General features: G+C 38.7%; 1 protein-coding gene across 1 annotated transcript in view; it reads right to left on the bottom strand.

Moving 5' to 3' along the window:
• Window positions 1-5308: 5308 nt before the first annotated feature.
• Window positions 5309-24607, bottom strand: part of LOC126418703 (serine/threonine-protein kinase SIK3) — a 496441-nt gene continuing 477142 nt past the window's right edge. Inside the window, 2 exon segments of the mRNA XM_050085601.1 lie at window positions 5309-7316; window positions 23514-23839. Of these exon segments, the coding sequence (XP_049941558.1) occupies window positions 6765-7316; window positions 23514-23839 (878 nt within the window). The 3' untranslated portion in view covers window positions 5309-6764.

The raw sequence follows: 24607 nt of genomic DNA, 5'->3' as shown, positions 1-24607 counted from the left end.
AAGAAATAATTATTTCTGTACACTTACATACATTACATTACATACATACATACATACATACATATACACAAAACTAAAGTACAAGATTTCCTTTTATGTTTTTAAGATAACATTGTAAACACAAAAAACAGTTTTGACTAACAATTTTTAAAATGGCTATTAGAATTAAGAAATCCTATTTAGAGGGTAAAAGTACCAAACCACATTATTTAATGCCAATATCTAAAAAATGATAATCAACATCTTGCGACTTTAGAGTTTTGCTTGTGTTATTGATACAAAATAATCCCGTACACTGTTACAAAATAATTAGGAAATAGAAAAAGGAAAACAGGAGGAAAAATTTTAGTTATCTAGGAACATATTCAACAAGATGTCAGCTATCACAATTTAGGGATATCACCAGTGTGTAATGCAAACACAATTGTAACTGAAGGAAAAACCTATGTTCATTCACTTAACAGATGAAGTGGCAAGTAAACACAGGACACTGACACAATGATAGTGTTGGTACAGCAAGTGCATTAATGCTAACATCACCTGCAACACAAGGGGCAGCTGGCCCCTTGAACTGCAGTTGATATTCCACTCTGGGTATTCTATTGTCACTTACAGACAAAATTTCCATTAAAATAGTATTTTAACATATTTATTCACTTAACAATCAGTCACATTCAGAGCTGAAGAAACAAACTACAGCTATTTACCAATACACAATAAAAATAAAATAAAAATGATATGCTCACAAACATTTTAACATTACATTTTTACTTGTGCGTTTTGCAAAAACTGTACTTACAAGTACTAAAATTTATTTGCCCAAACTGTCACTTCAGACCATTAATCAAAGCATGAATTTGCAACACAAGAACTAAACAAATTCCAGAACAAAGTAACTGTGTCAAAATTTAAAAATAACACATGAACTACAATGTAAAATAAAATTCAGTTAATTTATATAAGAACAGTCACTATATAGCTAACCAACAGTACATCTTAAATTAACTGGTGCATGTACAGGTACTGTTACATTAAATGTTGGCGTTTTCTGTGTGAAAGTGTAGGAAGGAGGTAGAAATGCTTTTACTCTTACTTCAATGGAATAAATGTTTATCCACAGCAATTAAAAAAAAGTTTGGATTTTGAAAGTGTTTTCTCTAATATGTCTAGTAACAATAAAAGAAACAACAAGTTACTTCCAAGATTGCTACAGACACACATTTCAGCACACCAAAGTGATGTTTCAGGAACTGTAATAAAACCTCAGTCTTACAAGCCAAAGACATGATGAACATGTTTGAAAACAAAATGGAAGGGAGACGAGGAGACCTACAGCATTCTTATCTTGAAATAAGTTATCAGTGCTTTAACACAAATTCTCCAGTCATATAGCTCTGCAACTTTATGAGCCTTCAAACTAGTACAGAGCTTTGCCAGTCACGCACTGTATGGCATCGCAGCTACTGAAATCCTGTAGCCTGCAAATTCAAAATAATCTTGAAAGTTATCTGAATGTGAATCAATACTAGTTAACGCTTGCTGTCTGATGAAAAAATTATTACACCCAACAATGTAATTTATACATCTGTTTGATTTGGATTAATTATCCAGTAACATTTTAATGACATCATGCTAATTACAACATGAGTTGTTACATGCTTCATCACACGCAATTACTATGTAAAATCAAAATAAAATAAAATAGAGCTTTCTATGCATCATCAAATTTTACCAGCACTAGATGAATATCTCAAAAACTATTTCTTTTAATTAATGACTGAAAGTTACATGAAACCTCAAGTACCAAAGTCAGACCCAATGCGACAATACAAAAATCTGGAACTGGAAGCGAATCAGAATTCTTTCCATGTATTATACTTTTAAAACACATGGAAATACATCATCATTTGCTAATGTTATGTTTCCTATCATGCAGCTATGATATATAATACTAAAAACTGTGTCATTCATAATCACAACTGCTAGAAGTATATTATACTGATTAAAATTTCTGAGAGTGGTCAAAGGTACAAATATCTTGATTTTTTTGAAGACAGTTATTATTGTGTACTAAAACAAGAGTTCTGTGGTATTAAAATTATTTTTTGCTGTGGATAATGATAAGCACAAAGTAAATAATTGCCAAACTTCTTATTAAGGCACTGTTTCAAGAATAAGAACATACTCATCTGCCTGCTATATTGACATAAATTTAAAATCTCATTCTGCTGTAACCACAGATGTTATACGTCTTATTAGATAAGAGTAGAAAATATGCTCAACTGACTGGCATTGTAGAAATACACCTCTAAAACTGTGTTAATGCGCTGTCTGTTACTTCTGTATTATGATTCGTACCACTATATTACATGTGAAAAACTGAACAGAAGAATAATGAAGATATACACAGTTACAGTATAGATTTGATTAAAACAGTGGGCATAAAGACATACAAAAATATTTTTCAGAAACATAAACAACTCAAAACACGGACTACTTACAATATTTGACATTAAATATATCCACATTAACTCAAATATAGAAGACTAATTTTGTAAGTTACAAAATTCATCCAGTACACACATTTATATTTTAATCTCCTAAAGCAGCATACAAAGGCACTCAAGAAGTTCTCACACTATGAAAATTGTTCCACAGTTAAAATAAAGTATTCTCAGGTTTGCTCAAACCCACCAATTCACAAAAAGTAGTAGTACTGTAGTCTTATTAAGCTAAAGCTGAAACTACAGGTGAGTATACCAAGTAACTGAATTTGACTCCCTCATTAAAATATTTCATTTTTAAGACATTACAGAGGTTGCGCAGGGAACATTATTAAGGAGGTCAAATAAACCAGAACTCCATCTCAATTTTGTAAATGGAAGCAGACAAGATGAAGGAGTTAATACAAGTACAGTCGATCCATAAAAAGAACATTGGCTGTTTGGCATGGTTTTTAAGGTCAGCTTCTAATGAAAATAGTTCAAATGTGTATGTTTTAGTTTTACGACATTTCCATGTTTTAAGTTTTTGAGTTGGCATAAGATACTTTTATTTTACAAACAGTCAACAGCAGTACGATTGTACTGAAAACACATAATGTACAATTAAACAATTTGTCAACATTCCACATTATTCGACTGTAAAATGTCAAAACTTTTTCACCCTATTTTTTATAGCATGCACATTTCCATGCTGTATAGCAGGTGAGTGCTAACCTCAGTGTGGATCCAAAAGCTTTGTTCTATGTTGCAACACTAGTGCAGTGAAGCACAAGGAAATCAGCTGATCTTGGTATATAATCATCATTATTTTGTGTTGTCTCGGTGAACATACTGCACGCTTATGTGTGTTGTTCAGACATGTTTGTATCAGATAAGTTTACAAGTGAAGTTTACATTTCATAAGTTATAGTATTTGACAAGTATTTTACAGTTTGATGTCCTCCCACATTGATGGTCCATTTTTCTACTTATAAAGAAATATTTAAATTTTGTTTTTTCTTATGTGTTACGCATACATTACGTACCCTAGTATCAACTTTTAAAGTAATGTAACAACTAAACTGAGCTGTGGGAAGTCGTAAACTAACAAGAGTACTATATCCAAAAAACAGCTTTCCATGAGTTTAGCTGACTTGGCAGCAAGGGGACTACAGCTGCAATGAACAAATTTGCTCCAGATGAATCCAAAATGCCCAAAATAAAAATAAGTATAGCAATAATGGAAATCCTACAGATACTTGTTGTTGGCAATAAGTTATACACATATTTACTGTCAGAAATGTAGATATTATTGCCCCTAAATACACAAGGCAAATAATACTGGTAGGAACACGTAAACAGTGTAAAAAGCAAAGGAAGACAAAGAGAAAGAATAACTATTTAGCAGCACAAAAATGATATAACACTACGATTGTGATTCTCTCCAACACAAAACTAATGTCAGGTTACCTAAATTACCGTAACAGAGTTGATTACTACAGGACATCTGTTGCCACAGTTCAGATGTAGGTTTTACTTGTGCCACAATGTGATTTTCATAGTGCACGGCTCGCCAGTATTTAGGATTGGCAGGCAACACTTCAGTACTGTCGACAAACGCAATAAGAAGAAACAAATCTATACCTAGTTTTCTGAGCTGTTCATCCTCACATCAGGTGTCCCCCTCACATCCTGCCTCTTCTTCCTAACCTTCCAAAACACAGCCCTCTTTTCTTTCCTCTTAGTTTGATTTTGTCTGTCAGCAGCATCAGAAATTCACCTTCTCAGGGCAAGTACTAGTCAGTTGTACTGTTTCCTCATAACTCTACGGTTTCCTCAAACGAATTCTCCGTACAATACAATTTTAGCATGTCTTGCCTAGTCTAATGCTCAAAATGACAACAAATGAGCTCTCATCCAAGTCCAGTTTCAGACCTACAACTAAGTAGTGTTGGCTGTGACAGACAGCTGTTATTAACAATATTATGAAAATGATAGATTGTTACTCACCATATAGCAGAGATGCTGAGTTGCAGATAGGCACAACAAAAAGACTGTTAGGAAAGTAAGCTTTCAGCCAAAAGGCCTTCTAAATTTGGAAAAATTGGCTGAAAGCTTATTTGTCTAACAGTCTTTTTGTTGTGCTCATCTGCGACTCTACATCTCTGCCATATGATGCATAGCAATCTATCCTTTTCAAAATATTGTCATCATTCCATACTGAATTTTCCACTGTTTGACAACTGTTATTAAGATGAGCACAGGATTCAGTCAATTATCAAATATTCCAGTTCTGAGGAGACCTACGTAGAAGTTATCAAGAAGAATGAATGTGAAATTTTGGGCTGCTTTATGAGCTTTCCACAACTGAAACATCAGAGAACATTCATTGTAACTCAGAGGCACTTTAATAACTGTAACAATAAAATGAATTCATCGTAAACAAAAAAGCTCATTCAGCACATACAGGTTTGATCATACTTTGCCCGTACCATTACCCTCTATGTTTTATAGATGTATGTATGAACTAATGTGAGCAGTTTCCACACACAATCCTGATAACTATCTTTCTTACACCACAAATGCCAATCAGCAGGCAGTATGTGATGGCATTGGACAAATTTGGTAAAAATGGACTCTCACATAACTGTTAGGACTTAGGACAAGTTAAGGGAAGTCAAAATGTGTGTACTGAATCTATAGAACACAATAATGTTGTTTTCAAGGTAAAAGAAGATACATAAATGAAATATCTATAGTACAATACAATAAAACTTCATTAACAACAAGAAATATAATTTCCCATAAACTCCTTTATAATATGATGTAGATAAAAGTATTTTGAAGGTTCATGCAGAAGAAATTAATGGAATGCCATAAAATCACCTGTCAGGGATAACGTCATTGAATCAACTCCTTGAGGAGTGGTTTTTCTTCCTGATGTGAACAATGCCTTTTAACAAAAATGACACACACACACACACACACACACACACACACACACACACACACAATACTATTGAAAGTAACACTTACAACAAGGTGATGCTACTAAAAAAGGCTTTCTCACTTTTCCAAAAAAGGAAAAAAGTCCTTATCCATCATTCTCTAAGTCACATTCCATAACTCATACAAGAGTAAAATTCAGGACCATAGTGATGTAGAAATTATTCATTTCCCACAAATAATATAGTGGCATTTTCACAGAAAAAAGTAATTCATTGACGTCCCAGACAATGAAACTTCAAGAATGTCCAACACAATAACATTGCACAGAGTTCTGACAGTGCTTGTGAGCAAACTGGTGTTATTTCTGCAGATAACACATCCATAAGCAGAGGCTCACTGCAATACATACACAGATCTCCTTTATGACACTCGCTAACAGAACCTTGTTTCAAATGTGCATAAAATGCTACATTATCAACAGCATCTGCCTGTGACAGTGGTACTGATTCCTAGGAACAGTTTTACTGCTGTGTGTTAGGATATGAGTAACCTCATTTTTGTCAGAAAGATGTGGATCATCATTCTTTAATAACAGACACTGTTGTTTTTAAGGACAAGTAAATTTGCCACTGTCAAAGATAAGCAATTGCTTGGTGGACAAGTCATAGACTTAACAAGAGTAAGTAGTTTTTTATGCAAATGTTTCTTTAAACTGAACATGTATAACACTCATCTTCTGTCAGAACTTCTGCCATTCATAGCTTATGAAGTATGTAAGTCTTTAATAATCATTTATTCTATCACAATGACTGACAGTACTATACTTCCACTTAGGGCATTAGGGAATATCACTGTCAAAGTATCACTCAATTACGTCTTTTTGGCTGAATGGGCACTCCAGACAATAAATCTATGTCTTTAGTGTCTACTCTGACATCCCAGCTACTAAGCAAGTAGAAAGGCACATTAAATGAAATATTTTTACGATATAGAATTAAAAGTGGTAGAAAATACATTCCCGTGTAGGGCACGTCAATAAATATGTGCACATGCTCTCGCAAATTTTGACACTGGTCAAGAAATTACTTGCAGTTCACATGTATTACATATCAGAATAACTATTCAAAAGAGAAGACACATTAATTCTGTACCAAAAATAAGAATCACTTTTTGACAATACTGGCTCCATTACATGAAACTGCCATTAAATGTACATCTGGCACTCACGAAAGCACATTTCTAGTGCTCGTGGAATTTCTCTTTAGTGACAGCAGAGGTATTAGCATCTGAATCATACCTCGAGAGACTCGTCACAGAACTGAAACGCAACCTTCAGACAGACATGCAAGACACCAGTTCCTGGCACAGCTGGCTGTACTGTAAGTGGTCACCGGATATTCTACGCATTTTCAGACCCTTAGACTCACAACCAAACACCCTCAGCTCAATCTGCACACCGCCCGGGTACTCCAGGGCGAGTCCACCACCACCGCCATCATCATCACATCCGTCCGTCGAGCCCCACTCGCCTCCGTATGCAAAGCTCGACGGAGGTGCGCGCGTGTCTATAATACTCTTGACCAGACCGAGAATATCTGCTGCATCGAGTCGTGAACAAAAATCCGACAGTGCCACCTCGAATGATCCGCTAGATGTCTTTTGCAGCTCAGAAGCAACGACACCATCCTGAGGTGACGGAGGTGAAGAAGGTGGCGACGTCACTTCAAGGTCCACCCCCGAAGGTGGCGGGAATGTGTGATGCAGCGAAGGGTGATTCCTGGCATACTGCTCCCGCCGAATCTCGCCAGTCGTGACTGTCGGAAGGCGCTGGCGTCCAATTCCTCGGACTATGGACGGGCGGCCGGGATCACACGGGCCGGGTATCTGTAAAATAATTCCAGATTACTACAAATCACGCAGGTATAAAGTAAAGCTGTCATTGACCTGAAGGTTGATATGAGCATCAGTTTACTAGGCACAGTCCTATCAGAAGGAGTAGGCAGAAGGCTCCGTCCGACACTCAAACTGAATTACCCAGCTAATTACTCCAATGTTGATCAGAGATTGAACCCGAGACCTTCAGATCTATTAAAAAACTAGAAACCCACCTCGATTGTGAAAAAAAGCACCTAGTGTTAACCTAGGTTTCGGCGTAGATAACTACACCTTCTACGCCGAAACCTAGGTTAACACTAGGTGCTTTTTTCGCAATCAAGGTGGGTTTCTAGTTTTTTAATGTATTAACCAACGATTGCTGACGCACTGCGATGTTGAAGGTTCTTAACTTCAGATCTGTAGTCTGATGCTTTACCACTGAGCCATTGAGGGGTCAATATAACGTAAAAGCAGCAAAACTTAAAAAGTTCCTGTGCCATGCATTAATTAATATTTAATAACAATTACTATGGTGCATTAAATGCCTTATACTGTTCAATGGTACACCACACCATGAACCTCAAAATTAATTGTATTCATGACCAACTGCATCACATTTCCTCTTCCCTCCCATTGCACTATGGCATTTATCCACTACATATGCCCACTGTATGTGTGTTTGCTCCATTCTTCGACCTTTGTATTGTATACTTTATATATAAGGTTCCTTGAAAAAATAATGCAAATTTTTATTTTTGTATCATTATAGTATTGTTTTGGACCACAAATTCAAGAACAAGAAGAAAGTTGAGTAAGTGCGCTATCATAGTGCAAATGCCATGAATTGTTTCATGAAAACTCTGGGTGGTCTTTACAGTTTGCTTTACACAACTGGCATTCAACTTTTAAGTAGTAATTTTTATTGATTGTTCAATCTTTTGGCAAGAACTCATGATGCACTATGGTGTTAAATTTACAGAACACAGTGAGAGTAGCCACCACATGTGACCACACTTGTCAAGCATTTCTCAGTCTCTGTGGCCCCAAATGCTTCCACCAGAATGACTGACCCTTAAATTTGGCATCATCTTTAAATCCACTTTTCATCACCTCTTATGACACATTTCAGTAGTTTTGCTTCACTGTTGGCTTCATCTAGCAATTCCTGAGCAACTTGCATTTCCCACTTTTTTACTAGTTCACAATTTTGGGAAAAATTTTGCTATCTCACATTTAATACCTAAAACATCCTAAAAATTAGATGGCCTGATGCACTGACAACACCAGTAGCTTCTTTGATAGTGATTCAGTGATTCTTCATAATAATTTCTTTTATATTTTCCACAATTTCATCAGTTGATTATGTGCAAGGCCATTCAGGGCAGTAGTAACTTTCAATATCTTCACAGCCTTCTTAAAAATATTTACACAATTCATAAATCCTTGTTTTCTCATAGATATATTTAGAATTCTAAAACCTTGCTGCACATTATTCCATTTCTTTTTTGTAAAATTTATATAAATTCTCCAATGAATGTTTATACAAAATAAATAATCACCTACACTACCCATTCCCTTATTTTACATACGGGAAAGGGAAGCAGGTTTTTGCGATTTCGTACATTTTATTAGTATGATTTACATGTTTATTTCATTGTTCTGTTGGTAAACCTGTCTGAAACGTGACTTTACACTGTCAGCCATATCAGATATTTAGTCTGTGGTCAAGTGTCAAAGTAATTACATTCATTTTTTTTTTAAATAAGGGAAAGAGAACCATTCACTCACCTACAGCAGACTGATGTGTGGTGTACAGACAAAAGTGACAGAAAATTCAACGAATGTAATTGGATGGACAAAAAATCTACTCACCAAGTGGCAGCAGTACACACACGCATGAAAGATGGTTATAACGGTTGAAGTGGAAGGAAGGGGGGTGAAGGAAAAGGCCTGGAGAGGTCTAGCAAAAGGGGTAGATTTCAGAAAAGTCACCCAGAACCATGGGTCACGGGAGACACTGGATGAGATGAGAAGAAAAGACGGATTGTTGGGGACTGTATCAGATGAGATATGAAAACCTGAGAGCTTAAAGGTGGAAGACAGAGTAATATGCAAGACAGAGATTACTGCTAAAACATTGTGTAAGAGTTAATATGAGAGTAATATACAAGACAGAGATTACTGCTAAAACATTGTGTAAGAGTTAATATGAGTGAAAAGGTAAGTGCACTGTACATATCAGAGGTGGGAGGAGGGTGGCGAAAAATAGACAGATAAGAAAATGAAAGATGTAGAAAACTAAAACACAGAGAAGAAAGAAGTAGTTATTGTGAAGGAATGCTGAGACGGAAGAAATTAACATAAATTAAGGCTAGGTGCTTGGCAAGAAGCAAGGACATGTTGTAACGCTGGTTCCCACCTATGGAGTTCTGAGAAACTGGTGTCTGGGGGAAGAATCCAGATAATGCCTGTGGTGAAACAGGCACCGAGGTCATGATTGTCATGTTGTAAAGCATGCTCTGCAACAGGTTACTGTGTGTTGCCAGTATACACCCTCTGCCTATGCCCATTCATCCTAACTGATAATTTGGTTGTAGTCGTGCCGATGTGAAAGGCCAAACAGCTCGTATATGATGCGTTGTTTCACAGGTGGCTCTCCCTTTGATCATATACTTTTTGCCAGTTATAGGGTTGTTATAGGTGGTGGTAGGAGGGTGTGTAGCGTAAGTCTTGCAGTGGGGATGGTCACAGGGGTAGGAGCCATAGGGTAGGGAGACGGGTGCAGGAGAAGGATGAATATTGCGGAGATTGGGAGGGCTATACAAATCTATTCTAGGTGCGGTACACAAAATCTCAGACAGAGTGCATCTCATTTCAGGGCATGATTTTAGGAAGTCACAGGCCTTGTCGAATTAGCTGATTAATACATTTCAGACCAGGATAATACTGAATGACCAGTGGTGAGCTCCGAAGCCATTTTTTTGGAGAGATCAGCAGTACCAGGTTTGGATGTGATGGTCCAGGAAATCTGCTTTTGAACTAAGCTGATGGGGTAATTACATCCAGTGAAAGCTGATGTGAGAATGGTGGTGTGTTGCTGCTAAGAGTCTGCATCCGAACAAATGCGTTTGCCTCAAATGCGAAGGCTGTATAAAATTCAATTACATAATTCTATGTGCCACCCATCAGTCTACTACAGGTGAGTGGTTATCTTTCACTTATTTGGTAAAATGAAGGTAATGTCTTTGATAGTTGATAACAAACTATCTGATACAGCTAATAAAGTGAACTTTCTTTTCAGGCATGTTTACCAACAGAAAAATGAAAAAACATGCAAATTGCACTAATAAACCACACACAAAAAAACAAAAACCCTGATACTTTCTGAATACACCTCAAAGACCGCAGCCTCACCATTGGCACACACAGAAAATGTAGTGACACAGATGAGTATCATGGCAATTAGAATAAATTATAAACCATGCAGTGTTCCTCTTATCTTGCACAATGGGAGAGTGAGCTTTTCAGAAAACCCATTAAATTCACATAAATATTCATAACACGCTGCTGTATGACTGCATGTCATATTACAACAGGTTTTGGTATTAGAGCATCAGTGTGCTCGCTTTATGAACAGGGAAAATGTTGAAATTACAACAGTGCATCACATCATGTTATGTAAAATCATTGTTACTAATAGGACAAATGGTTATGTTTCATAAGGTCAATAAAGGGCTGGACTGAGATTTATTCCAGCCTGATACTGTTTTCAATTACCTAAAAGATCTTAAAAACTAGAGCTTTCTAAATAATTTTTCTTAGGTTATAAGAAGTCCGTAATTGTTTTACTTCACTTGCTGTAGTCTTTGGTTATTAGGACAAGTGTGAACTATTCTTACACATATCAAACTTTCCTTTAGACAGACTTTATTAGTTTGTCTTCCTTTGCATCAGGATGTTATGAACTTATTATGTACTTTAACATGAGGTCACATCAAATAAATTTCTCAGTGTATTGATTTTAAATCATACAAATAGGATGTGTGTATTTTTCATAAAATCTATTTGTATTTAGTTGTCCATCCATCTAGTTGTCAACTTCAGAATACAAATAATATCCCTAATACATACTCAGTTGCCTTTAGATGATATGGCCAAAATATGTTAGCTCCAACCAGCTACAAATACGTTAAATATTTATTGGTTGTATTATAGATTAAAATCCATACATCTGATGTAATGTTCTGCATATCTGTAAGAAAGTATATCTGTATTTTTTTGTGTCTCATCTGATTCCCTTACATTATATTGTTGTTTTTGGTACACTATATGATTCATTCAAATCTTTCTTGTTTACTGTGAATATACACTGATCAGCAACAACATTATGACCACCAACTTACTATCGATACAAAACCACCCAGGTGATAGCAACGTAACGTGATGAAAAATGACTGCTAATGAGGCACACTCATGGTGCGTGTAATATAAGTGACGTGTAGTATCGGTGAGCAGGTTATGCACGTGTAACGTGGGAAAGGTGCACCATCTCTCCGAGTTTGACCTGAGGGTAGACTGTGACGGCCCAGAGGCTTGGCACGAGCATTTCAGAAACTGCACGACTTGTTGGATGTTTGAGAAGGGCTGTGGTGAGTGTCTTCAACATGTGGCAAAACTGAGGTGAAACATCCAGATGTCTTGGGGTTGGCAGCCAACCCTCATTGGTGATGTCGGACCTCATAGGCTGGGCCGACTGGTAAAACAGGACAGGCAGAAAACTGAGGCGAGAGTACAAGTTTGTCTGAACACACAGTGCACCGAACACTCCTAGCGACGGGCCTCAGCAGCTGATGACCCACGCATGTGACAATGTTAACACCGCGACATCGGCAACTACGACTGAAATGGACACGTGACCTTTGGCACGGATGTTAGCACAGTCACAAAGCATTGCACGGTCTTACGAATTCTGGTACCTTCTTCAACACGCTGATGGGAGGACTCGATCTGTCATCTTCCGGGGAACAACTCCTTGACACCTGTACTGCAGGAGGGAGACAAGCTGGCAGCAGATCCATTATGCTCTGGGAAATATTCACTTGGGCATCCACGGGTCCACAGAGCTTGTGCAAGGCGAAGCTTGGCCAAGGAGTATCCTGCACTGGTTGCACACCCCTTCATGACAATCATGCTTCCTGCCGGCATGGCATTTTTCAGTAAGATAATACACCATGTCAAAAGGCCAAGAGTGTGATGGAGTGGTTCAAGGAACACAGTGACAAATTCCAATTGATGTGAATTAGGTGACGTGTGTATGTGTGTGGGTGTGGTGCCAACTCCCTCCAGTGACCTACCAAGGCCTCATTGCTTCCGTACTACAATCCATGTCAAAAGTTTAGGTGGGCAGTCACAATGTTTTGGCTGATCAGTCTTATGTTGGTGAGTATAACATGGGGTTCTTATTATGTCCACATTGTTATTTTTCCATATATGACCAAGAAAACTGAGGTTACACACACCCATTAATATTTGATGATTTACTGTACAACTCTAATAGTGAAGCAGTAAGTTGTCCTGTTTTTCATCCTTAGGATGACAAAAGGAACTCTGCAGTTGTATATATATTCATGATTAAAAACAGATTATAGATTATGCTAGAGCTACATTTGTATTTGTTATTATTAGTTTGCTGCATAAGTTTGTAACTTTTTTAAATAATGGAACTTCAGGTAGGAACATCAATAATGCAGGAAAAGATAGAGTGCTACTTATCATAAAGATAACAGACTATGTTGCACAGACAGGCACAGTTAAAACACACTTACATACAAGCTTTTGGCCATAGCCTTCGCTGGAAAAAGAGAAACAGGCACCGTTCATTCTCATGCAGGCAAGCGCCCCTCACACATACGTGACCGCACAACTCTGGCAGCTCAGGCCAGAATGCAACAGTAACAGAGTACAATAGAATAATAATGTTAATAAGATGAGGGAGAAGAATTCTGGCCCAAGATGCCAGAGCTGGGAGACACGTGTGTAAGAGGTGTGCTTGCTTGCGTGAATGAATGATGTGTGTTTCTCTTTTTCGACAAAGGCTGTGGCTGAAAGCTTATGTGCAAATGTCTTAATTGTGCCTATCTGTAACTTAGCATGTTATCTTTAGGTTCATAGCTGTTGTGCTTTGTGTGTTGGTATTCCAGCTGCTACCGGTTTATTTATCGATTGTTATTTGTAGTTCACTGTTGCTATTTGAGTTTACATATTGTCATTTTGTCATTTGGAGATCCTGGATGCTAGAAAATTAAGTACCAAATGGAGAGATCTGAACATTTCCCACATACACTTCTGTTCGAGTTCAGTGGAAGGGTGAAATCAGCAAAGGCAGCCAGAAACATTTGTGCCATGTGCGGGAATAATGCAACTGGAAAGAGCATGGCAAGAAAATGGTTTTCTCATTTTAAGGATGGTCGTTTTGACATTAGTGACTCTCCACATTCGAGAAGAACTTTGTGGTTTGATGATCGTTTAAACACTCTAATCCACAATGGTCCACTTAAGTGTACTCAAGAACTGACAAAGGTGATGAACTACGATCGTACCACCATCGTGCAACATGTGCATCCAAAGGGAAAGGTTTGAAAATCGAGCCTATGCTCCGAGATAAAATCGTGAAAATCAGCAGGTGGCCATATGTGGATCTCTGCTGCTCATCATCAAATGGCTCATGACAAACACCAACCATTTCTATCCTGTATCATTACCGGTAGCAAGAAATGGTGTCTTTATGCTAACATAAGGAAAAGAAAAGGAATGGTTGAGCCCAAAGTGGCAATTTCCTGTACAAAGATCAGTGCCCATCTACAAAAGATAACAGTATGCATCTGGTGTATCCATTACTACTGACATTTATTGTCAACAGGTGAGATGTATTGCAGACACAATCAGAGAACAACAACCAGAAAGACTGTGTGAAGTGATGCTACTCCACGATAGCACCCGCCTGCATTCTGCTACACTGACCAAAAACACTATACAAAAGTTCAGTTGCAAAGTCATCCACAAACACCTTATTCACCTTTTCCATTCTTTACCAAACAACCCTCAAGGAAATTCCTTTCCGTACAAAATTGCACATTTAACATGGCTTGACGAGTTCTTTGCCTCAAAACTGGGTGATTTCTACAGTCACAGAATCAAAAAGTTATCCCAGAATTGGTAGAAGGTTGTACATAGTGAAGGGGTAAGTATTACTGATACTGAAGTGCCTATTATGTGTATCTGTTGTGTTTACTAAATTTATGGAAAAACACTATGAACTTATGCACCAACCTAATATTATATAAGCATCATTCAATAATTAAACAGGCAAATGTATATATTGAAGGCATCATCATAAGCAAGGAACTAAAACTTTTAGTTGACAATCTTGGCAAGAGAGTTGGTCACTGGTTCAATTGATGTTTACTTAAATATAACATCCTTCAGGCTTCAAAAGAGAGCAGTTAGGATAATTGCTAATATAAGCAAACGCCAGTCCTGTAGGGACTATTTCAAAAATTTTAAATTACTGACTATGTACTCATTGTATGTACTTAAAACCATAATGTTTGTAAAAGAGAATAAGGAAAATAGTGTAAAGAACAGTGACACCCATAATTACAATACTCGAGCCAAAAGTGACTATCATAGGATACGGACTAACAAGAAAGCTGCAGACCACAGTTCATATGTAACTGGGGACAATTCTATAATAAGTTGCCAAAAAATATAAAGCAACTCCACGGCAATCTTCCCAAGTGCAAGTTGAAAAATTTGTTAATAGAAAGATGTTTATACTCATTAAAAGAATTCTGAGCTACAGTACTGTTAGTTTATTCTTTTACATACTGCCCTATATTAGTGGTGGTATTGTTATTATTGGCTAATTGATGTATATAATCATTATATGTATGGAGTGATATGTATGTTTATAACATTATTGCATGGAATGATATACAATGTGCAACTTGATGCATATATTCATTCTTGGAATGACATGATATTGATATAATTGTACAAAAAATGACAATGTCCAAGACTGTAAAGTTAACATGGACAAATAAACATTATTATTATTATTATTATTATTATTATTATTATTATTATAAAGCTTACCATTCATCATAAAGACCAGAGATTTCCCATTTGCAATGAACTCCTAAATTGTTTCAATAGCAATGGTGATGCATTTTTGGACAAGATTTTAACCTGTGATGACCTATGGATGACCAATTTTGATCAAGTTTTGCAAGGATGTGCTATACATACTGAGGGGATGCACACCCGCACTTGGGAGTGTGTGCACAATCAGATCAATAACCTTCAGAAAGTATGCCAGTGGAATGTGAAGTTCAAAATGTTGATGTCACATGTATCAGTGGAAATACGAGCGACAAAAGCAAGCAAGAGCTCAATGACACCATACAATGGACACAACAGGGTATCAGCTGATAGGGCAGTCTCAACTGAGCAAGTTAGCTATGTGAACTGTCTTTTAAGACAGAGTGAGTTCGCAACGTGACCATGGCAAATAAATAATGCTGTAGCTTGTCTGTGGTGGGACAGCGGCTGCACTAACACATGACACTAAGTCTAATACGAATTACGTGCTCATTGGTGGATAACAGTTTATGGATCACTTGATACCACTGTCATTGGTAGAACAGGAAGACTAAGATGAAATCACACAGTTTTCTTAGAAGTTTGTGGTGATGCTTGTTCAACATGTGCCGAACAATCAAGCCCACCAACAGGCATTAACAAAAATTTGGTCGTGAGATGCAGCCTCTGTAGAATGTCAGCCCAAATAACTGACAACAATAAAAAATTCATGGTCATGTTTTAACTAAAAATTCAATCAACTGTCACTGACATGTGGGTAAAGACTGCTCAACTGTAGACACTAAAACAACTAAGACATGAATGAGTGGAGTGCATTAGAGATAGTCAACACAGTGGACTGAACAAACAACACAGACGTTTTCTTTTAAGTATTGGAAATTTTCAAACCCCAGAGGGGATGCACACATGTAACCACCTCATTTTGTAATAAAAAAAATGCAATGTTTCCATAAAAAATGACTTAGGCAGCTGTTTCAGTTTCTTAGCAATCATTGAGGGAAGTGAAAGACCCGAGTGATGTAGTATGCTTTGCACAAGACACAGATATGCAGGGTCTGAATTTTCTGAAGCAGGTTAAGGAAACACCGCTCATGCTTCAAGATTGAACCTTGTATCTTCCCCATAACTGACTCCCAATTAAGTGTAGCCATTTTAATTGGTGACTGATAAATTATGACTCCCAAAAGCTTATGCTGATTGACCACCGATGCCCATGAAATGACTTGCATTGACCAACATTTGCCTTTGTTGATGTGGGTACCAGCTACAAGACAAAAGGCATTCATACTAGCCATGAGGAATGGAATCTCAGCAGGAGAATGTTGTAACACCATCGTATCATCTGTGTACGTGCCCACCAAGATCGTCTCACCTAAAAGGGCCCCCTCGTAAATGAGCAGTGATCCTGCAAACAAGGGTGTCGAGTGATACAACAAATGATGAAACTGAGAGTGAACTTCTATGGATGTTAATCGGGGTTGTATCACTTGGCCACTGACAACCGTGAAAGCTCGAATACTCATAAACAAATTAGAAAAGAGCCTTTGCATGTCAATAGTGAACCTGCAACAGGAAGTCATGGCTGACAGGATTGAACACCTCGTCAAAATCCATAAAAGCCAGAGCACGTGGAACAGAAGTAACAGCGGTCACCAATACAAGATCAAGACATTCAGCTACCAGGGTCGGACTAGAATAACCAGGAACACAATTTTGATGGTCAGGAACAACTTTCTCCAGCAAAGCAGACAGCAAGCTATTCACTGCCCTTGCCACAGTCTTTTAATCAAACTTTAATATGGTAACCAGGTGAAATTTATCAATCGCTGCCTAATCAGAACTTTTAAGAACTAACAAAATTTTGTCAACCTTAAAAGAGTCAGGCACCAACATCCCTTTCAACACTTCATTCAACGGCAATGTAAAAGTGGTACCCAACAAAGGCCAAAAAAGCACATAAGAGTCTTTTGGCAGACCATTCAGCTTCAGCAATTTGCAAGAAGGCAATCCGACAATAAGGTCCCTAACATCATCACACTGAAAAACATCTAAAATGCAGCATTATGAGTGGGAGCAAGTCTACAATCCAGAGCAAGAACAAAGGAATCCGATGTCATATCGACAGGAATGGGTACTTCATGCAGCCCAACATAGAATTAACGGAGGGCATGGAATATGGGGCCTTTTGTGCTGTCACAAAATTGCTGCCCACCAACTTGAGAAACATAATACATGCATGTCAATAGCACGTGTGCTGTTAAATCAGATAGAGAAGTCAGTTCATCCATGACCAAAGCACATGGTTTGGATCGCACCCTTGACCCTTCTGTTTCATGCTGCCTCAACTGTGACAATTGCTCCTTCACTCATTTGCTATCTGCAAACCATAGGAGAGCCTGACGAGTGCTATTTTAAAGGTCATATAAGAAAGGGTAGTAAAATTCTTGCATCCTCCGAGATTCCCACACTCTATTGGCACAGAATTGAATTGACATTTGCTGAAGCCTTGGCTTTGCCGTTGAATCCACCATTCCAAATTGGAGGCGTATCGCACACCTGAATGGAGATTACGATTCTGCACTTCCGAATCACTCCAACTGCACCACACGCAGCACCCATGCTGATCAATACAATTTCAGTGGCTGCAGCGCAGGATTTAAAGTAATAGTCACTGTGCAGTGGTCTGTGAAGCTTGGCAGAGATGACATTGACAGCCAAAATAGTGCTATGCATCCAAACAGATAAATAAAATCTGTAGGTCTACTGCTAGAAGTAACAGTAAAATAGGTAAATTCGACAAGAGTCAGACATTTACAGATCCAAACGTCTTGCAGTTTCAAGGAACAAAGTAAATTTTGCAACTCCTGACAGAAATTAAAATTGAGAGACTGATCCTAAGGACACAACATACAGTTAAAATCACCAGCTATCAAAGTACTCTGTGGACTTTTTCATAACAAATGAATAAACTATTCCTTATAAAATGGAGAATGGTCCAAAATGCATCTGTAACTGGACAGTGCAGAAAGCAGAATCAAGATCAGTTGAAGAAAAGTACTTCCTATTCTTCTACCATTATCAAGAACTTAAATCCCCTCGATGGGAATGCCCCCCATAGAAAACAAGGCAGCTTTGTGGAACATTTGGGAGCCACATTAAACACAATGCAAAAACCAAGGAGAGAAAAATGAGTGAACTGAACTTTTTGTAAGACTGCAACATATGCATGGGGATCGTAGATAAACTACGAAGTGAGCCACAGTTCTGATTCCAGATTACAATTCAAAGAAAGAAATGTATAAGCCTGCATATTTTAACAACAAGAAACAAAATTTGAGCTGCTGACCTACTTAATTACGTCACCAATGTGGTCGAGGCCCAAAGAGTCTGAAGGTACACACCTGCATCCCTGCTTCCAGGACCTTTATGCCCACTCCACTTGGACGCATCATTTACAGTGACTATGAGGCAATACAGCATCTGTAGTAGGAGACATAGGCAGTTCTTGAATGTTATCAAAATTATGTGACAAACAAGGAGCCTCAGAGGCCCAATGCATAGAATGGTATCCTTGCAATTCAGATTGACAGACAAGAGAAGGTGACTCATTAGATGTTTTCTTCAAATTCAGCCTTTGGTCATTAGAGGTTTCTTCAAATTCAGCCTTTGACCAACTTTTTCACTTTCTTTTTGTGTTTTTTCCAGTATATAAAATTATGCTGAAGACATCAAAACATGTCTTCAACAATGCTTGCTGTCTGTGTTGTGTCATTCCCAGCAAACTCTTCTACAAAACACAATTCACTTTCAAATAATACATCAAAATCCTTTAAAAATGTCCTTATATTGTCCACTGTTGCCAGCGTCATCATGTTTGTGTTACTTCTGGAGAGGGAAAAAAAAAAAAAAAAAAAATCACCTTCAGCCAATAGCTGTGATTTTTATTTCAATGCATTCTGAACCTTGGGAGCCCATCTTCAGGTGCTTGATCTGTTTACCTCATGTTTTGAAATCAGGTTTCTACTGGTCCTGTTTACATAGAGACATTTTTATATTGCAAGGTGATATATTGCATTGTAATGCAGCTAAAATCTTTATGAAACTTAGACAAAAGAGAGTGACTAACTGTTTCCAGCAGTGGTTACATGGCTTCTAGGTGCAGCATGTATAAACATATTTGCATGCATATAGACATTTTAGTTCCACAGCAAACTTGCACAAAATTTGACTTAAACTTGTCCATTGTCAAAAGCTTTTCAGAAATGTCTTTACCTATTTATCTACATTGCATCAAAAGGAAAATATGCTTGAAAGAAGTATAATTACGAGGCTGATCACATTTACATACGGAAGTGGAGTTTTCTGTACTGGTGACAGGGTGAATAAAAGTAGAAAAAGTCTATTCCCAGCTTTTGGAACTTCCTCCAGGAGAAAATATGGGCAGCAGGTGGTAATATTAATCATTTTGAAAAAACTGTGAACCTTACTACAATGAATAGAACAGATAAACTATTGTGTGTTGAGACTTTAGTACTAATGTTAGAAAAGACTCAAAGAACAACACAAGCATTTGAAGTATAACATGCAGCAACAATATCTACAATTCCAAGTGCAACTTCTCCAAGTGAGACAGTGGTCAACTACACTTGTTATCAATATTAGCAGGACACACTACTGCAGAGGTAACGACCAAAGATCATAACTGACGCAAACAACCAAAGAGGTCAGGTTGGTTGGTTGGTTGTTTGGGGAAGGAGACCAGACAGCGTGGTCATCGGCCTCATCGGATTAGGGAAGGACGTCGGCCGTGCCCTTTCAGAGGAACCATCCCGGCACCTGCCTGGAGTGAAAAGAGGTCATGGTCATGAAGGAGTACAATATGAACACCTTTAAACGGACATGAAGTAGGAAACCTCAGACAGAGATTCTACGGCACAGAAGTACAATACATTTTTGTAGAACATCAGGAAGTGTTTTCTAGTTAATATTATAATACATTTATTAATACGGTAACACCTTTCTTTAATCTAGCATTCCCCAAAGTAGTTCTGATGTCAAATTATACAGACGTGTACTTTGAGATGAAAAATTAATGATTAAAAATTAAAATTTCGTTTTTCACCAATACAAACAAGTCATACACTTTATAGCAATAACATACGAGCATTACAACTATTCAAATGGCAGCCACCGATCTCAACACACGTTTTACGATGGTGTGTAAGTTTTTTCCACATGCCCTACGTGCCTGTTGTACAATGAAAAAAGAAGCTAGGAGTTTACCATCCAACTCCTCCTTCAACTTTTGCTGCAGTTTTGCAACCAACAACCGCACATAACACCATATGGTAGACATCTGTAGTTATAAGGTTTGGCAATTGTACTGTATGACCACCTCTTCCTATCCCAAAAGTGTGTCTGTGGTTCTGCTGCTCGTGGACACTTATATCAGAGTTAGGGAGTGCACAACATCTCACAGACAACAATGAGGAATGCAGTGTCCAAAAACTGTGACATCTCCCTTATAGAAGGTCCTGGAGCAAATAAGGTCACACTAGTCAATCTCGTACAATACCAGCCGACAAGCCGATAGAGAACTGTTGCCAGTAATCTGAGACAAGTGTATACCATTTTCTGAAGTTGCACCGATACGGTGGGCACTTGGATTACATCTAGTAACAAACAATTGCCCATCATATCAGTGAACTTTTACCAGTGTGTGCCTTATTTATTTCTGACCATTAGTTCCTCATCTCACATACTTTATCTCTACAATTTTCACTATATATGTACGGAACCCACTTTATATATGGGCTTTGGTGACAGAAAAAGTACTAAAATAGCATTAGCAAATGTAAGCGGTGATCAAAAAATTTCTGTTTGGGGATGTTGCTGCAGTGTATATTCAGCATACTGCAGCTCCAAGCACCGATGTGCAGGCAAATGATTAGTGCCGCATTTGTAGCTTTCTGATGTGTGTTCAGTAAGTGCACAAATGTGAAGTATGACAATGTTTTTACCAAATGTCAACATCCAAACAGGACTGAAGTGCTGTTATTCTTTCAACAGCTGTTGAAGGACGAACACTGGTACACATCTGTCAGGGAATGAAGAAAGGGTACGAGGTAGCACATCTGTCGGAAATTACAGTTGTGGAATGATGTGTCAAGTTCTGTGCTAACCCAGATTCAACAAAGGACATCAGTCGATCTGGGAGAGATCAGAAATTATGCCAACTCAAGTGGTAGAACTTTAACACCCACCCTACAGTCACGATCTCTTCCCCTGTGATTATCACACCTTCGGTCCCATAAAAAAACGTCTCGAAGGGATGACAATTCCTGTCAGATGAGAATGTACGACAGGCAGTTACGGTTTTCTTCACATAGCAGACACAGTGTTTTCCAAAATGGGTATCATAATTCTGGTCCATCGGTGAGACATTTGACTCAACCCTCACAGTGATTCTGCCTGACTGGTATACTGATTCTGGATTGTATAGCTTTTGAACACAAACTCTGTGATTGCCCCTTATAATTACTGTCTTCTGTGTTCAGGTAATTTAAGTAGTAAAGGTAATAATGCCTCAAATAGCTGCTGTGGTGGGTTATTGTCATACCTGTATAAGATGCTGACAACATTTCTGACATTCAGCCAAATTTCTATGAATTATTCTTGTCCAGCCTGATGCCACATCCGTTCCTGACCCCTTTCTAGGGGGATGACTTGTCCACTATACCCACCCAAAACATCAATATGTACTCACAATAACAGTACAACCAAAATAACTCTGTGGTTGAAATTTTGGTGAGCATGTGCTACAGGCCGATCGCCTAACAATTGTAGTTCACTCTCGAGTGCCGTGTGCTCCCCTTGTTGCTCATTTTGGAGGTACAGCCTCTAATAGCAAAGCCAGCTGCATGCCGGTGACACTGTCCCCAGCCACGGTAATCTGTCTATCACTAAGCCATTTTAATCAGCGTATAACTTCTCTCGTGCTGCATTCACACCCTCTTCTATGCAGCTTCCCTAACCTCCAACTCTGTCTCTAGCTCCCATTCCTTCCTCGCACACTGTCATGCACTCTGCAAGACTCCATCTGCTGGCAGCCAGGCCGTGCTCACCTGTGCCACATTCCAGTCCTGTGCAGCTGCTGCCTCTCCCTAAGAGCTGTCGGTCCTGCTTCCCTGGCCCACCCTCCAACTTCCTTCTTCTCCCACTCCATCCAATACGACCCCTTCCCCACACGATTCCAACTGCCGTCACTGTGCACTCGGGCAGGACAATGTAGCAATACAATTGTACATCTGTGTGTGTACACATACTCGATGGCTACGAAGACTGTTTTGTTTGAATGACAGAACTGTCCTCAGATTCATTTGTGCGCCTGTCAACTGTCGACAATCTATGCCTCAACTACTAGACCGTCATTTCCTAAATTATTTACATTCCTCTGACGACTTGAGCACTGTGCTCTGATGAACACAGTTCGTGCATTTAATATGCAAATACAATGGTCACCAAATGCGAGAGTTGTATCACCAGAAACTTTGTGTGAAACAGTGTTATTCATTTTAAAGGTATGTCAGAAGTTAAGGCTATCATGATTTATACACAGCCGTCCCATAACCACTGTTTCACAGTCACATCTCCCAGTACAGTATTCTTTAAAACTATAACAAATCTGACAGAAATCACATCAGCAAGTTGCTGCTGTGTGGACCACATCTCAAAAATGTGATACAGGCACCTGCTATGTCCATTCAGACCCGTTTCTCCTCCCATCCTCCTCCCTTCACAGCTTGCCACACTTGTAATGAGCTGTATGATGGCTCACCACTTTGGCAAGAGTCCGAGCAGCTCACCTGATTACATCCCCAAATACAGTAAGTTTCAGTCACTGGAAATTCTACAGCACAAGATACGTCAAATCGATAACAATATCAAACTGCAACTACTTCAGAACATCTGACACAATTTCTACACCTAAAGAACACTGACGACCAACCGCAACTCGAATACGGCACACATCCCGTGCAGACTTACCGCAAATGGCGGAGGCAGCGAGGGCGGGCAGTAGTAGTGCGGAGGCGCGACAAGGGTGACCTCGTCACCCATCTCGTCTGTGAGGCTAATCTGCGGGTGCATCTGCCGGTGCTGCTGTCGGCTCTGCCGGTTGAGCTCCTCACGGATCGTGCCCAGCGGCGGTGCCTGCGACATCGACGGGGGCGACGGTGTCACTCGCAGGTCGAGTGCGAGTGGCACCCCGCCCGTGGACAGCCCACTCAGCCCCGCTGCCAGGCAGCACACGCTGGAGGTCGGCGACTGTGGGTACTCTGCACCACCGCAGCATTGCTGGTGTATGGGGGAACCTGCAGTACACACAAGATAGTTTGGTTACACCTACATGCCAGAGGACGTGAGTACTGTCAACTCTGTCAATATTGACCGTAACGAATGTACCGACTGCCGACAGTGCCTCTGTTTTGACAGGAGCTACCTGTTCCACACTGAGAAGTCAAAACCAAAGTGGAGAAAATGATTTGGTTGGTTAAAAATGGAAAGTGACACGGACCTTGATGAAGCATGACTTCCTTTTAACTGTACAGTATACGTTACATTGCATTTAGGAACTTTCGGGTAATTGAACATGTATCAATAATTACAGGTTTCTGTAGTTGTATATATATGTTTGGATGTAGCTGTATTGCGTTGATGTACTGGTGGATATTGTGTGGTATGACTCCTGTAGTTGATAGTATAATTGGTATAATTTCAACTTTATCCTGATGCCACATGTCCTTAACTTCCTCTGCCATTTGGATGTAATTTTCAATTTTTTCTCCTGTTTTCTTCCATATATTTGTTGTATTGGGTATGGATATTTCGATTAGTCGTGTTAATTTCTTCTTTTTATTGGCGAGTATGATGTCAGGTTTGTTATGTGGTGTTGTGTTATCTGTTATAATGGTTCTATTCCAGTATAATTTGTATTCATCATTCTCCAGTACATTTTGTGGTGCATACTTGTATGTGGGAACGTGCTGTTTTATTAGTTTATGTTGTATGGCAAGCTGTTGATGTATTATTTTTGCTACATTGTCATGTCTTCTAGTGTGTTCTGTATTTGCTAGTATTGT

Source organism: Schistocerca serialis, chromosome 9 (assembly GCF_023864345.2).
Source record: "Schistocerca serialis cubense isolate TAMUIC-IGC-003099 chromosome 9, iqSchSeri2.2, whole genome shotgun sequence".
NCBI lineage: Eukaryota > Metazoa > Arthropoda > Insecta > Orthoptera > Acrididae > Schistocerca > Schistocerca serialis.
This window is presented reverse-complemented; position numbering and strand designations above follow the sequence as displayed.